The 13,152-nt window shown below is 37.4% G+C and overlaps 1 protein-coding gene across 1 annotated transcript in view; it reads left to right on the top strand.

The window, feature by feature from the left end:
• ttn.2 (titin, tandem duplicate 2) overlaps positions 1 to 13,152 on the top strand; it is a 314,983-nt gene that overhangs the window by 210,930 nt on the left and 90,901 nt on the right. The window contains exons 181-195 of the mRNA XM_078404016.1: positions 4,755 to 4,923; positions 5,015 to 5,284; positions 5,369 to 5,635; positions 6,277 to 6,555; positions 6,641 to 7,049; positions 7,149 to 7,273; positions 7,361 to 7,627; positions 7,733 to 8,020; positions 8,106 to 8,405; positions 8,507 to 8,809; positions 8,906 to 9,093; positions 9,673 to 9,787; positions 9,900 to 10,184; positions 11,214 to 11,365; positions 12,066 to 12,213. Of these exons, the coding sequence (XP_078260142.1) occupies positions 4,755 to 4,923; positions 5,015 to 5,284; positions 5,369 to 5,635; positions 6,277 to 6,555; positions 6,641 to 7,049; positions 7,149 to 7,273; positions 7,361 to 7,627; positions 7,733 to 8,020; positions 8,106 to 8,405; positions 8,507 to 8,809; positions 8,906 to 9,093; positions 9,673 to 9,787; positions 9,900 to 10,184; positions 11,214 to 11,365; positions 12,066 to 12,213 (3,565 nt within the window). The remainder of the gene's footprint in view (positions 1 to 4,754; positions 4,924 to 5,014; positions 5,285 to 5,368; positions 5,636 to 6,276; positions 6,556 to 6,640; positions 7,050 to 7,148; positions 7,274 to 7,360; positions 7,628 to 7,732; positions 8,021 to 8,105; positions 8,406 to 8,506; positions 8,810 to 8,905; positions 9,094 to 9,672; positions 9,788 to 9,899; positions 10,185 to 11,213; positions 11,366 to 12,065; positions 12,214 to 13,152) is intronic.

The following is a 13,152-nucleotide window of genomic DNA, read 5'->3' as shown; positions in this document are numbered from 1 at the left end:
GTTTATTCCATTCACTATGGTTTCCTGGCTCCTTCATTTTATTTTAGTGATTTATTTTACCATTATTTGAATATTTAATAGCATCTTTTTATAGTAATCTCAGAAACTTTGCCTTCTCTCTACGTCACTGTACTTCAACAGGACTGTGGAAGTTTAGTCACTGACAAAAGGGATAAAACGTCCTTCGATAAACTAAATATTCTTTGCTCCGTTACAAGTTTTATCTAAACACTGTCAATTTTGCTTTCAAACTACTATTGTAAATTCCTGCCCCACAAAAGCCTTCTTTTCTTATTTACAAGAGCTCCCCAGGGTATGAATCACCCGACTTACAGAAAACCAACTTTACAAAAATTTTCCAAAATATTTTTCAAGCCAGTAATAATAAAATGTTTCATGATATTCATTAATTACTATATCTAGTATATGTTCCATTAGTTTAATGATGAATAGTGTTAAGTCATTAGTTTATTGTCACGTGTACCAAGGTACAGTGAAAAGCTTTTGTTGTGTGCTAACCAGTCAGCGGAAAGACAATACATGATTACAATTGAGCCATCCACATTGTACAGGTACATGATAAAGGGAATATCATGAATAACATTTAGTGCAAAATAAAGTCCAATCAACGATAGTCTGAGGGGCTCCAATGAGATAGAACGTAGTTCAGGACTGGTACTCGTCGTAGATTATGCTGGTGGCCTTGCCAAGGCAGTGTGAGGCGTAAATGGAGTCAATGGAAGGGAGGTTGGTTTGTGTGGTAGTCTGGGCTGCGTCCACAATTCTCTGTCATTTCTTGCGGTCTTGGGTGGAACTGTTCCCAAACCATGCTGTGTTGCATCCCGAAAAAATGTTTTTTACGGCACATCTGTAGAACTTGGTGAGAGTTGTTGGGGATATGCCAAACTTCCTAAGCCTTTGTAAGGAAGTAGATGTGTTGGAGTGTTTTCCTAGCCATTGCTTCAATGTGGGTGTCCAGGACAATTTGTTCGTGATATTTACCTCTAGGAATTTGAAGCTTTCAATCATATTATAAGTGATGGGAGCAGAATTAGGCTATTTGGCCCATCAAGTCTTCTTCGCCATTCAATCATGGCAGATCTATCTCTCCCTCTTAACCCCATTCTCCTGCTTTCTCCACATAACCTCTGACACCTGTACTAATCAAGAATCTATCTATCTCTGCCTCAAATGTATCCACTGACTTTGCCTCCACAGCCTTCTGTGGCAAAGAATTCCACAGATTCACCACCCTCTGACTAAAGAAATTCCGCCTCATCTCCTTCCTAAAAGAACGTCCTTTAATTCTGAGGCTATGACCTCTAGTCCTAGATTCTCATCCTTACTTCGGCAGCGTCAATGCAAACCAGGGTATGTGCACCACTTTGCTTCCTGAAGTCGCTCACTATTTCCTTTGTCTTGCGACACTGAGGAAAAGGTTGTTGTCTCGACACCAGGTCATGAGGTTTTCAATCTCCTCCCTGTACTCTCATCATTATTTGATATCCAGCCCACAATGGTGGTGCCTCCTGAGAATTTGTAAATTGAATTGGATTTATACGTGGCTGCACAGTGGTGGAGTAAAGAAGGGGTTAAGGAGTTAAGAAGCTTATTCAATGAAATACAACAATTATAACGAGTTTTCAGGTAGCAATAGAAAGCAGATGTTTCTGACATGGACAAATTGGCTTACAGACATTTCTCAGGAAATGAACCCTCACATACCCTGTGAATTGCCTGTACTGACATTCTCAAGAATATCTAAAATTCCTCAGCATTTCCCTTTCATTTGGTTACTACTAAATTTATTATGGTTTTTTCCCTTTCTCAAGGGGAAAAAACGTGTATATAAATTTGCACATTTACTATCTCTTATGAACACTACTTTTTTTTCTGGTGCTGAAGTATTATGTAAAGATTTCTTGTTAATAGTTTAAAAGCCTGAAGCTTGAAACACAGACTTGGCGAATCTCTTCAATTCCTGAGCTTCCATTTTAACTCCACTTTGTGGCTTAAATTTGTGTTCTTTCAACAATTACAATTCAATATATTTTACAATAGACAATAGGTGCAGGAGTAGGCCATTCGGCCCTTCGAGCCAGCACCACCATTCAATGTGATCATGGCTGATCATTCTCAATCAGTACCCCGTTCCTGCTTTCTCCCCATACCCCCTGATTCCGCTATCCTTAAGAGCTCTATCTAGCTCTCTCTTGAATGCATTCAGAGAATTGGCCTCCACTGCCTTCTGAGGAAATGAATTCCACAGATTTACAACTCTCTGACTGAAAAAGTTTTTCTTCATCTCCGTTCTAAATGGCCTACCCCTTATTCTTAAACTGTGGCCCCTGGTTCTGGACTCGCCCAACATTGGGAACATGGTTCCTGCCTCTAACGTGTCCAACCCCTTAATAATCTTATATGTTTCGATAAGATCCCCTCTCATCCTTCTAAATTCCAGTGCATACAAGCCTAGCCGCTCCAGCCTTTCAACATATGACGGTCCCGCCATTCCGGGAATTAACCTAGTAAACCTACGCTGCACGCCCTCAATAGCAAGAATATCCTTCCTCAAATTTGGAGACCAAAACTGCACACAGTACTCCAGGTGTGGTCTCACTACAACTGCAGAAGTACCTCTTTGCTCATATACTCAACTCCTCTTGTTATGAAGGCCAACATTCCATTGGCTTTCTTCACTGCCTGCGTACCTGCATGCTTCCTTTCAGTGACTGATGCACTAGGACACCCAGATCTCGTTGTACGTCCCCTTTTCCTAACTTGACACCAGTCAGATAATAATCTGCCTTCTTATTCTTACCACCAGTGGATAACCTCACACGTATCCACATTAAACTGCATCTGCCATGCATCCGCCCACTCACACTACTTGTCCAAGTCACCCTGCAACCTCATAGCATTTTCCTCACAGCTCACACTACCACCCAGCTTTGTATTATCTGCAAATTTGCTAATCTTTTAACACTAACATTACCTGCTGCGTATATTTCTGTTCAAGATTGTAGTGGAAAGGGTAACCATTGTAATATCAATTTTAAAATAATTCTAGAAAGATAAATTACTTCTATAAGACATTACATCTTTGGTTCTCCCGGCTGATGTGTCAAAGATCTGAATGAATGAATGATACTTTATTATCACATCTGAAATGTCACAGTGAGATTCTTTGTTTTGCATACCCATGGTATGCAAAGAGTCGCCACACAAAGGGCGCCAACAAAGTTACAAAGTATACCATTGCAACACAAAGTATTCCATTTGTGATCCCCTTAGTTGTCGGTGGTCCCCCCACGCCGGGTCCCCCTTCTGTTCTCCCTCTCAGTGTGACCTGGGATCACAATCTCAAAATAAAGGGTTGGCATTCAGATCAGATAAGAGAAATGTCATAATCCCAAGAGTGATGTATTACCCAACAGAGCTGTAGACGTTTAGTCACTGAATATGTTCAAAGCACAGATCATTAAATGTTAACAAAATTAAGGGACATAGCAGGAGCGTTCTCGTCGCGGTCCCTGTCAGATTCTACAAGTATCTGCAAATCCTGCTACCACACCACAAAATCTCCGGAAGACATTCACATGGCAAACAATCCCTCTGAGAAACCATCAGGTTCCGACCAACCGTGGATAACCTGGCGCAGTCTCAACAGATTGCGGACAGGCATGGGGAGGAGCAAATCGAACATGCTGAAGTGGGGATATACTGAAGATGCGGCAGACTGCAAGTGCAGACGGGGCCTCCAGACTATGGAACATCTCCTGAGCTGTGACATGCCGCATGACACATGCACTGTAAAGGATCTTGCAGAGGCCAACGACATGGCACTAAAATTTGCTCGCTATTGGCAAACAGTTGTGTGATTATACAAAATAATAATAAGGGATGTGGGATTCATGCAGTAAAATGGTAATCTGCTGGAAGATCAGCCATGAATTTATTGAGTGACAGAGTGGGCACAAGAAGTCAAATCGTCTAATTCTGCCATTTCCTAATTTTTTTATGTTCTTACCTTCAAAATGAGAATATCCTTCATCAAATACAATTGCCATGTTTAGTAGTACCACTTGAAACTGTGGTTGTAGGCTATCAAAAACAGGAGAATTAAAATCCCATCAATATTTCCACCAACCCCACTCCTACCTGCCCCTTCCCCTCCCGAAATGCATTAATTCAAACAGAGAGAGAGAGCTCTAGAATTGTATTCGAATGAGTCACTGAAACCTATATTACACCAAAAACCTATATTAATGTTAAACAGCATTGGTGTGGACTACAAATTATGCTGATTATTTTCTTCCCATACATAAGGACGAAGTAAATCGGAGGCACTATTTGTATCAATCAATGCTCAACACATCGTTTTAGTTCAGTTGCAATGTTCCACAAGAATCACCAGAAACAATGGGTGAAGTTCTTAATGTCTGGTCAAATTAATCCCTGTAAATGTAAAATATGTAAACACCCAAATAATAATGTGATATTTACTATTTTTTAAGAAATTGCTAAGGATATAGACATTTGTTTCCTTTTAAAAATGTGTCTTCGTGTTATCAAGATGCTTGGCACCAAATTATTGTGAAATTAATCACAGATAGATTTCTACACCTCAATAAAGGAATCTATACTTGTATGTTTAGAGAATAATGCTGTTGATTTTATAACCTTTTTGTACTGTATTCTGAAAGTATGAAAGTATTCTGAACATCACACTATGAATTTATTTCAAATTTTAGGTGCGTTGGTTTAAGGATGGTATTGAAGTAAGAAAAGGCAAGAAGTGTGACATTGTTGCTAAAGGCAAGGAGAGAATGTTAATTATCCACAAAAGCAGTTTTGACGATGAAGCTGAATATGAATGTGATGCAAGGACTGCTAAGACGTCTGGATTGCTTACAGTTTTAGGTAATCAATCAAATTAAAGCTATGCATTATTTTAACTTTCAGAAACCAGTTTTAGATTTTCCTAATGATTTCCACTTGCCATGTTTTGCAGAAGAGGAAGCTACCTTTACAAAGAACCTCGCAAATGCTGAAGTTACTGAAACAGAGACAATTAAACTGCTTTGTGAAGTTTCCAAACCAAATGCTGATGTAACTTGGTACAAGGGAGATACAGAGTTGCCTGAAGTTGGCAGATATGAACAACGTATAGATGGCAGGAAGCGAGTTTTAGTAATTCAGAATACTAATCTTGGAGATGATGGTGAATATAACTGCAGACTGCCAAATGGTGCTCGGACCGCTTGTCAACTAAGAGTTAATGGTATGTACTGTTCTAATATGAGTTTACTTTTCTAATATGAACTAATATTGCCCAGTATAATTTTCTTGTTACTTCTTATTATAGAACAAGCTGCAGAGTTTATTTCCAAACCGCAGAATCTGGAAGTTCTAGAAGGAGACAAAGCAAATTTTGTCTGCTCCGTATCAAAAGACAGTTACGAAGTGAAATGGTTTAAAGGGGATGAAGAGCTTAAATCTGACGATAAATATGAAATTGTGTCTGATGGCAAAAAACGACGGCTCATCATCAAGAACTCTATCCCAAAAGATGAAGGAACTTATGCTGTTATGATTGGTACCTCGAGAGCAACAGCAGAACTCACAGTTATTGGTAAGTCATGTAAACTACATTGTGGCAATTTGCAGGAATTGTAAGCATTGCATTTTCATAGTCACATTTAGTAATCTTATTAAAGCCAAATATATTGAGCAGATATTTTAACTCCCTCCATTTGGTGACTGTCCAGACAGAGGCAGGTAGAATTCACAAATTTAATATTTTGATCTTGTGCTGCCACCATTTTTCCCAGACCAGGACACTGTGTGATTAACATCATCAGCCACATCAGTTATATAAATCTGTTTATATAAATATTTATAATTGTGATTGTTTCCACCATTGGATTCTCTTGACATTTGATAACTATTGTACAATCAATAGTGATCCTGATGCTTGTTATTTTTCTAATTCTCTTTTTGTCATTTTCTGATAGCTGCACTTGGGAGTTTTGCTTTAAAAAGAACATGATATGCTAGTAGATTGCTCTTGTTTTCCATTTTGCAATAGAAAATGATTTTCAGGTTCTCTTTGTTAAATGTTCTGCAGCCTAGGGAACCACTTGAGGCAGGTTACATCAGTTAAATTATTGGCAGATTCCACCACTAACATTGATACTAGCTCCAAATTGGTTTCAATGTGCTAAAACAAAATGATTTTACTTGTTTTTAATCAACATTTGTTTCTTTTCTCAGAAAATCTTCGGATAATAACTCCCATCAAGGACCAGGTAGCTCAAGAAGGACAAGAAATTGTATTTAATTGTGAAGTTAACACTGAAGGTGCCAGACCTAAATGGTTCAAAAATGAAGAAACTATCTTTGATAGCCCAAAATATGTCATGATCCACAAAGAGTTAGTCTTTACCCTCAGAATCAGGGATTCACAAATGGAGGATCAAGGAACGTATTCAGTAGCATTGACAAATCATAGAGGAGAACATGCACAATGTTCAGCATCATTACAAGTACTCGGTAAATATCTATAGCACATGAAACATCCTTGCTTAATTCAAATAAAATTGCTTGCATTTTACATGACCTCTTTTAATTTATGCAGAGGAGGATCTGAAAATCATTGAACCTCTTGATGATTGTGAAACAATGGAAAAGAAATCTGTCACCTTCAGCTGCAAAGTGAACCGTGAAAGTGTCACTCTACAGTGGATGAAAAATGGAGAGGAAGTTACATTTGACAAACGAATTCTGTACAAAATTGACAAGAAAAAGCACTCTCTTATAATACGAGGATGTGTATTCAAAGATGAGGGAGAATATACTGTAATTGCTGGACAAGACAAATCAGTTGCTGAACTTATCATCACAGAGGCACCAACAGATTTCATAGAACATATTCAAGATCAAACTGTCATCGAGTTTGAAGATGCAATCTTTTCATGTCAATTGTCCAAAGAGAAAGCAACTGTGAAATGGTATAGGAATGGCAGAGAACTCAGAGAAAGTAAAAAGTATGTTTAATTCATTTGTTTGGGGAAAATAATTGACCAATTATTGCTATTTCACAAATAATATATATCTTATCATTGTATTTTTGTGACTTTTGCTAGGTATCAATTTGAAAAAGATGGTAGTTTGCACAGACTTATTATAAGGGAATGCAGATCAGATGATGAATGTGAATACTCCTGTGGTGTAGAAGAAAGACGTTCAAGGGCTAGACTCTTTGTTGATGGTAAGTATGATATAGGAAAATCAAGTTACTAAAACAATTAAGAAAATTGAGAAGATGCAAGTTTACTTATTATTATTCTTCTTTCAGAAATCCCAATTGAAATCATCAGACCACCACAAGATATTTTTGAAGCTCCAGACTCGGATGTTATTTTTGAAGCTGAACTGAATAAAGATAAAGTTGAAGTCAAGTGGCTAAGAAATAATATGATAATTGTGCAGGGTGATAAACATCAAATGATGAGTGAAGGAAAGGTTCACCGATTGCAGGTCTGTGGCATAAGACCACGTGATCAGGGAGAATATAGGTTTATCGCCAAGGATAAAGATGCAAGAGCTAAACTGGAACTTGCAGGTAAGTTAGTTTGAATCTTTGGAATATTCATGATAACTATTACCTTTCTTATGGCTGGATACAGTGAATTGATATATTTCTGACTGATGAATATTTGCATTTCAGCGATACCAAAAATCAAGACGACTGATTTGAATCTTGAGACTGATGCTGGAAAAACATTCACAATGACACTTCCATATGATGCTTATCCACGAGCTGAAGCTGAGTGGTTCAAGGAAGACAGTACTACATCCGAGTATGTCAGCCTGCCCAATCAAAACATTGAAACAACTGCAGATAAGACTTCTTATCGGCTTTTTGACCCAAGGAGATATGACAAGGGAAGATACAAGGTTGTGATTCAGAATAAGCATGGAAAGGGTGAAGGATATATAAATCTGAACGTAATTGGCAAGTATTTCTTTGTTATTCTTCTGTCTATAGTTGGGTCTAAAAACTGTTCTAGAAATATCATATTTTTTTTGTCAATTTACAGATGTGCCTAGCCAAATTCAGAATTTGAAAGTTGTGGAAACTTCTGATGGTGAAATCAGCCTTGCTTGGGATGAGCCTGAAAGTGACGGAGGTAGCAAAATCCTTGGATATGTTGTAGAACGACGTGATGTGAAACGTAAAACCTGGACTTTAGTTACAGATAGAGTTGATAACACTGAATTTACAGTGACTGGTCTCCAAAAAGAATTGGAGTATCTATTCCGTGTAAGTGCAAGAAACAGAGTTGGTACAGGAGAACCTATGGAAACTGTTGAACCAGTTCAAGCTAAAAATAAGTTTGGTAAGTGTCAGGGACAATTCAATAAATCATTTTAATTATTCTCCAAATGATTTCTACATATTAAAATGATCACATAATATTTGTGTTATGTTTTCTGTCAGATGTACCTGATGCGCCACTTAATGTACAAGTGAAAGATGTAAACAAATTTGGTGCCACCATTACTTGGGAACCACCAGCATACGATGGCGGAGCCAAAATCACAAACTATGTTGTTGAGTTACGTGACAGAACCTCGCTTAAATGGGAGCCAACTGTGATTACTGAAGCACATGAACTCTCTGCTCAGATAAATGATGTGGTAGAAAACAGAGAATATATATTCCGTGTCAGAGCAGAAAACAAAGCTGGTGTAGGAAAACCTAGTGCAGCTTCACAGCCTGTAAAAATTATGGACCCAATTTGTAAGTATCTGATTAGAAAAATGTGTAATTCTAATAAATGCTTTGTATTCTTAATTTTGATCTTCCATTAATTGATTTTGATTTCTCTGTTTTTAGTTAAACCAAGCCCACCCATTGAGTTTGCTGCTTCAAAGCAGACAAAAGATTCTGTGCAATTGAATTGGGAATCTCCACTTAAGGATGGAGGAAGCCCAATTCTGGGCTATGTTATTGAACGATGTGAAGAAGGCACAGATAAATGGATCCCCTGCAATATCAGACCTATTCCTGAAACAAACTTCAAGGTATTATTTGTAATTTGTTTATTTGTTAAAACTGTGTTGATTTAGGAGGATTTGTAGCTCACTGCTAATGTTAAGTGAGCTATTCACCTGCAGTCTCTCATCTAGTCAGAGACAAATTGTAAGCTGATAACTAACATTGACATACATGGGGACTGAATTCACGTGTACATCAGACCAGATAAGATTCAGAGTTTCTCAGGTGCGAGAAGTGTAAGAAGTACTATTTGTAGAGAATTTTGAAATTATTTTGCTCATGAGCTGGAATTCAATGGAATGGTGAGTTTGAAGGACTGGAAAAGATGGGCAGTAGATTATAATATTTTGTATGTGTGGAAATTTGTCTGGAATGTATTTTAGGCATCTGTGAACAAAATGGAGAAATTAATCCCTGAATATTAATAACTTTTGGGGAAAGGATAGGATTCAGAAAATACTGCAATAATTTGTGTAAAGTCAAGTATAGATTTTAAGTTCACACATGGATAGATATTATTTTGAGTCTATATTTCAGATATATTTCCAGCTGACTGCTTTTAAAAAAAATATTCTCGTGTGCTTTTTATTTTTTTGTTCCTACAGATATCTGGTTTGGAACAAGGAAAGAAATATTATTACAGAGTATCTGCGGAAAATGCAGCAGGTTTATCAGATCCAGCTGATGCTCTTGGTCCACTAACAGCTGATGACCCCCACGGTAATGCATATACCTTGTGAATAAAAGTATATGATGGGTAATAAAAGTGAAGGGGGGTTGGTCTTCAGTAGCTTATATATCATGTGAAACCTGATTATGTATTCTCTTCTAGTGGCTCCTTCTCTTGACCTGAGAGAGTTCAAAGATGGACTTGAGGTTATTGTTCCAGAACCACTCCAGATTCGTGTTCCTATCAGTGGCTACCCTATACCTTTGGCAACATGGGCTGTAGGTGAAAAACCTCTTGAAAGTAATGATCGTGTGAAAATGGAAACTACTGCAAAATATACACAACTGATTATTTCTCCCAGTGAGCGTCCAGATAAAGGAATATATAAATTGACACTGGAAAATGCCATGTCATCTGTCACAGGCGAAATTGATGTGAACGTAATTGGTAAGAATCTGAATATAGAATTTGAAACGGCATTTTTATTTAACCTTTTGGAGATAACTTATATTAACTAAACCTATTTACTATAGTCAATTTATTTGTCACATACACATAAATGTGCAGTGAAATGAAAAATTACCCGCAGTTCAACAATAAGACCAATAAAAATAAGCAATAAAATATGCAATAACACATACAATCATAAACCAAACAAAAGAAACATCCATCACAGTGAGTCTCCTCCAGTCACCTCCTCACTGTGATGGAAGGCCAGAATGTCTTTTCTCTTCCCCTGCCGTCTTCTCCCGTGGTCAGGCTGTTGGAGTTGCCACATCGGGGCGGTCGGGGCTCCCGACATTAATGAAAGCTGCAAAGATGCTTTCTGAAGAGTGGAGCAAAATTAATTCAACAAGTTTACAAAATGAAAATTAGAAGTAACTGAAAACATAATTGAAGGAATGGGTTTTGGGAAGATATTTTTTAAATAAGAATAAAACTGAGTGTCAAAGAAAATGAAAGGAAGCGTTCTAAAAAGTGGGCTCAAACCGCCAGAAGGTGTTGATGGTGTAGGAAAAGGAAAATCCCAAAGGCTGAAAATAAGACGTCCAACTGCTGAGAAGTATGCTGTAAGCCTAGTAGTGGTTGCTGTTACACAAGCTTAGCTATGGAGGAATTTTATAAAAGGAATTGTTATTTACAATTCAATGTAGGTTGTGGACAAATTAAATGGTGGAGTATTTGACCATCAGTTTATATAGATTGACGACAGACCAAAGAGGAATAATGAAACGAGAGAGAGAGAGTGTAGATCTAGCAACAAAATTACGCCAGTAGCAATCTTGGCATGAAGAACCATATTAAGCAGTTCATGATCATACAGTTTGAGGCTCAGCTCCTGATCAGGCAAGACACAGTGACTTTGCTTAACCTTAGTGAATAACTGGGAGGTAGAAGAAATTGGTAACAAGGAAAATAATAAATAGCATGCAAAATTATTGAATTTTATATCTCTTTATTCTTTTAACTTCACAGCACGGCCAAGTGCACCAAAAGACATCAAAGTTTCAGAAATTAGTAGGAATACAGTACATTTGATATGGGATCAGCCTGAAAATGATGGTGGAAGCCCATTGACTGGGTATCTTATTGAAAAACGTGAAGTTAACCGTAAGACTTGGGTCAAGGTAAGTAATAAACCATAGTAATCTTAAATTTATTTCTTCAGTTATTTTCAATTCTGATGATTTAAGGTTGACACCATTGATCATTAAAGTTACCTAATTAGACGGGTAACAAAATAAATCACTGTTTACGAGAGAAAATAATTTTTGTAAGTTATCCACATGTAATATTGAAGGAAACAAATATAAATATACTGATGTCAATTTAGCTCCATAATTTGTAAAGCTACAAAACTCACATGCTGCAAATTTAAACAAAACAGAAAATGGCAGATATACGTATCAGGTCAGGTTTGTCAGATTCTCTTCAAATTACTTTTGAAACACAGAGCACTATAGAAAGAAAAATACAATGTTAAATCTTTGTCCTTTAATCTTGTCTTGAGATTTCAGTGGTTCTTCAGACATGTTTGCAGGACTAGTTTAGCCATAGAGACGGGGTTTTTTTCTGATTCACTTTTCTTTTTATGAGAGTGGAAGTTGCCTGAAAAAGATAGCATAGAGCTTCCCACTCAATTTAAAGAGTTTGATGGGATCAGATAGCAAACCAAATAAGGTTAAAAAATCCTTTCTTGCCTCTTGGTGAATACTTCACCATTGTCCTCTGCTGTGCTGGGATTTATCTCTGTTTAAAAGGAGAGTGCAATCTATTTGTGAGTGATTTCCAGTTATATCATTGTCATCTTCTTTCTGTGATTATCAGGTTATTGAGAGGGTGCAAGACTTGGAATTTACTGTCACTGACCTTTTCCAAGGCCGAGACTATCTGTTCAGAATTTCTGCCTGTAACAAATGTGGCCCAGGTGAACCTGCATATATCGATGAACCTGTCAATGTATCTGCTCCAGCATGTGAGTATTTTGCTTTCATTCATATTTATTAAATTGTAAGATGTTAGTTTTAAAATACAATCAAATAGAGTTGCTCTGACTTTTGTTAAGTGCAAGTTGCACAGTTCTTTTAAATATATTTCATAATATTCCACCATTCAAGAACATTGTGGTGATAAATAAATAAGGAAACAAAACAGGATTGCAAGGTCTTTTTCTAGACTGATTTAGTAGGCTTTTCATTGATGAGATCAGAGCATTGGAAATTTCAAGCTCAAAATGTTTCTTAAATCACTTGTAATATATGCCTCTTGTTAAATTACACTAACACATCAAATTTTGAACATTCAATTTATTTACACAGCAAATAAATGTCAAGAGACAAGAGAGTTTTATTGCCGTATGTCCCGAATAGCTCAAAGACAAACACACAAACCCCAAATCCATGTAGTTTGGTGTTTATTTGGAGGTTGTAGTGTTTAATAGCCTGATGGTTGTTGGGAAGAAGCTGCTCTTGAACCTGGATGTTACAATTTTCAGGCTCCTACATCTTCTTCCCAATGGCAGGAATGAAATAGAGTGTGGCCAGGGTGGTATGGGTCTTTGATGATACTGACTGCCTTTTTGAGGCAGCAACTCCTGTAAATTCCTTTGATGGTGGAGAGGTCAGTACCAGTGATGGACTGGGCAATGTACACCATTTTTTGCAATCTTCTTCGTTCCCGGGTATGATACAACTAGTCAATAGGCTCTCTACTGTGCACCAGTAGAAGTTCAAGAGAGTATTTATTGACATACCAAATCTTCTCAATCTTCTAAGGAAGTAGAGGTGTTGATGGGCTTTCTTTGTGATTGCATCAATGTGCTGGGTCCAGGACAGAACTTCAGAGATATGCACGCCCAGGAACATGAATGTACATTTAGCATTGGATGATTGGACATTCATATTTTACATATTTG

This window comes from Rhinoraja longicauda, chromosome 8 (genome assembly GCF_053455715.1).
Source record: "Rhinoraja longicauda isolate Sanriku21f chromosome 8, sRhiLon1.1, whole genome shotgun sequence".
NCBI classification, from domain to species: domain Eukaryota; kingdom Metazoa; phylum Chordata; class Chondrichthyes; order Rajiformes; family Arhynchobatidae; genus Rhinoraja; species Rhinoraja longicauda.
Note: the sequence above shows the minus strand (reverse complement) of the source record. Positions and strands in the feature narration are given on the sequence as shown.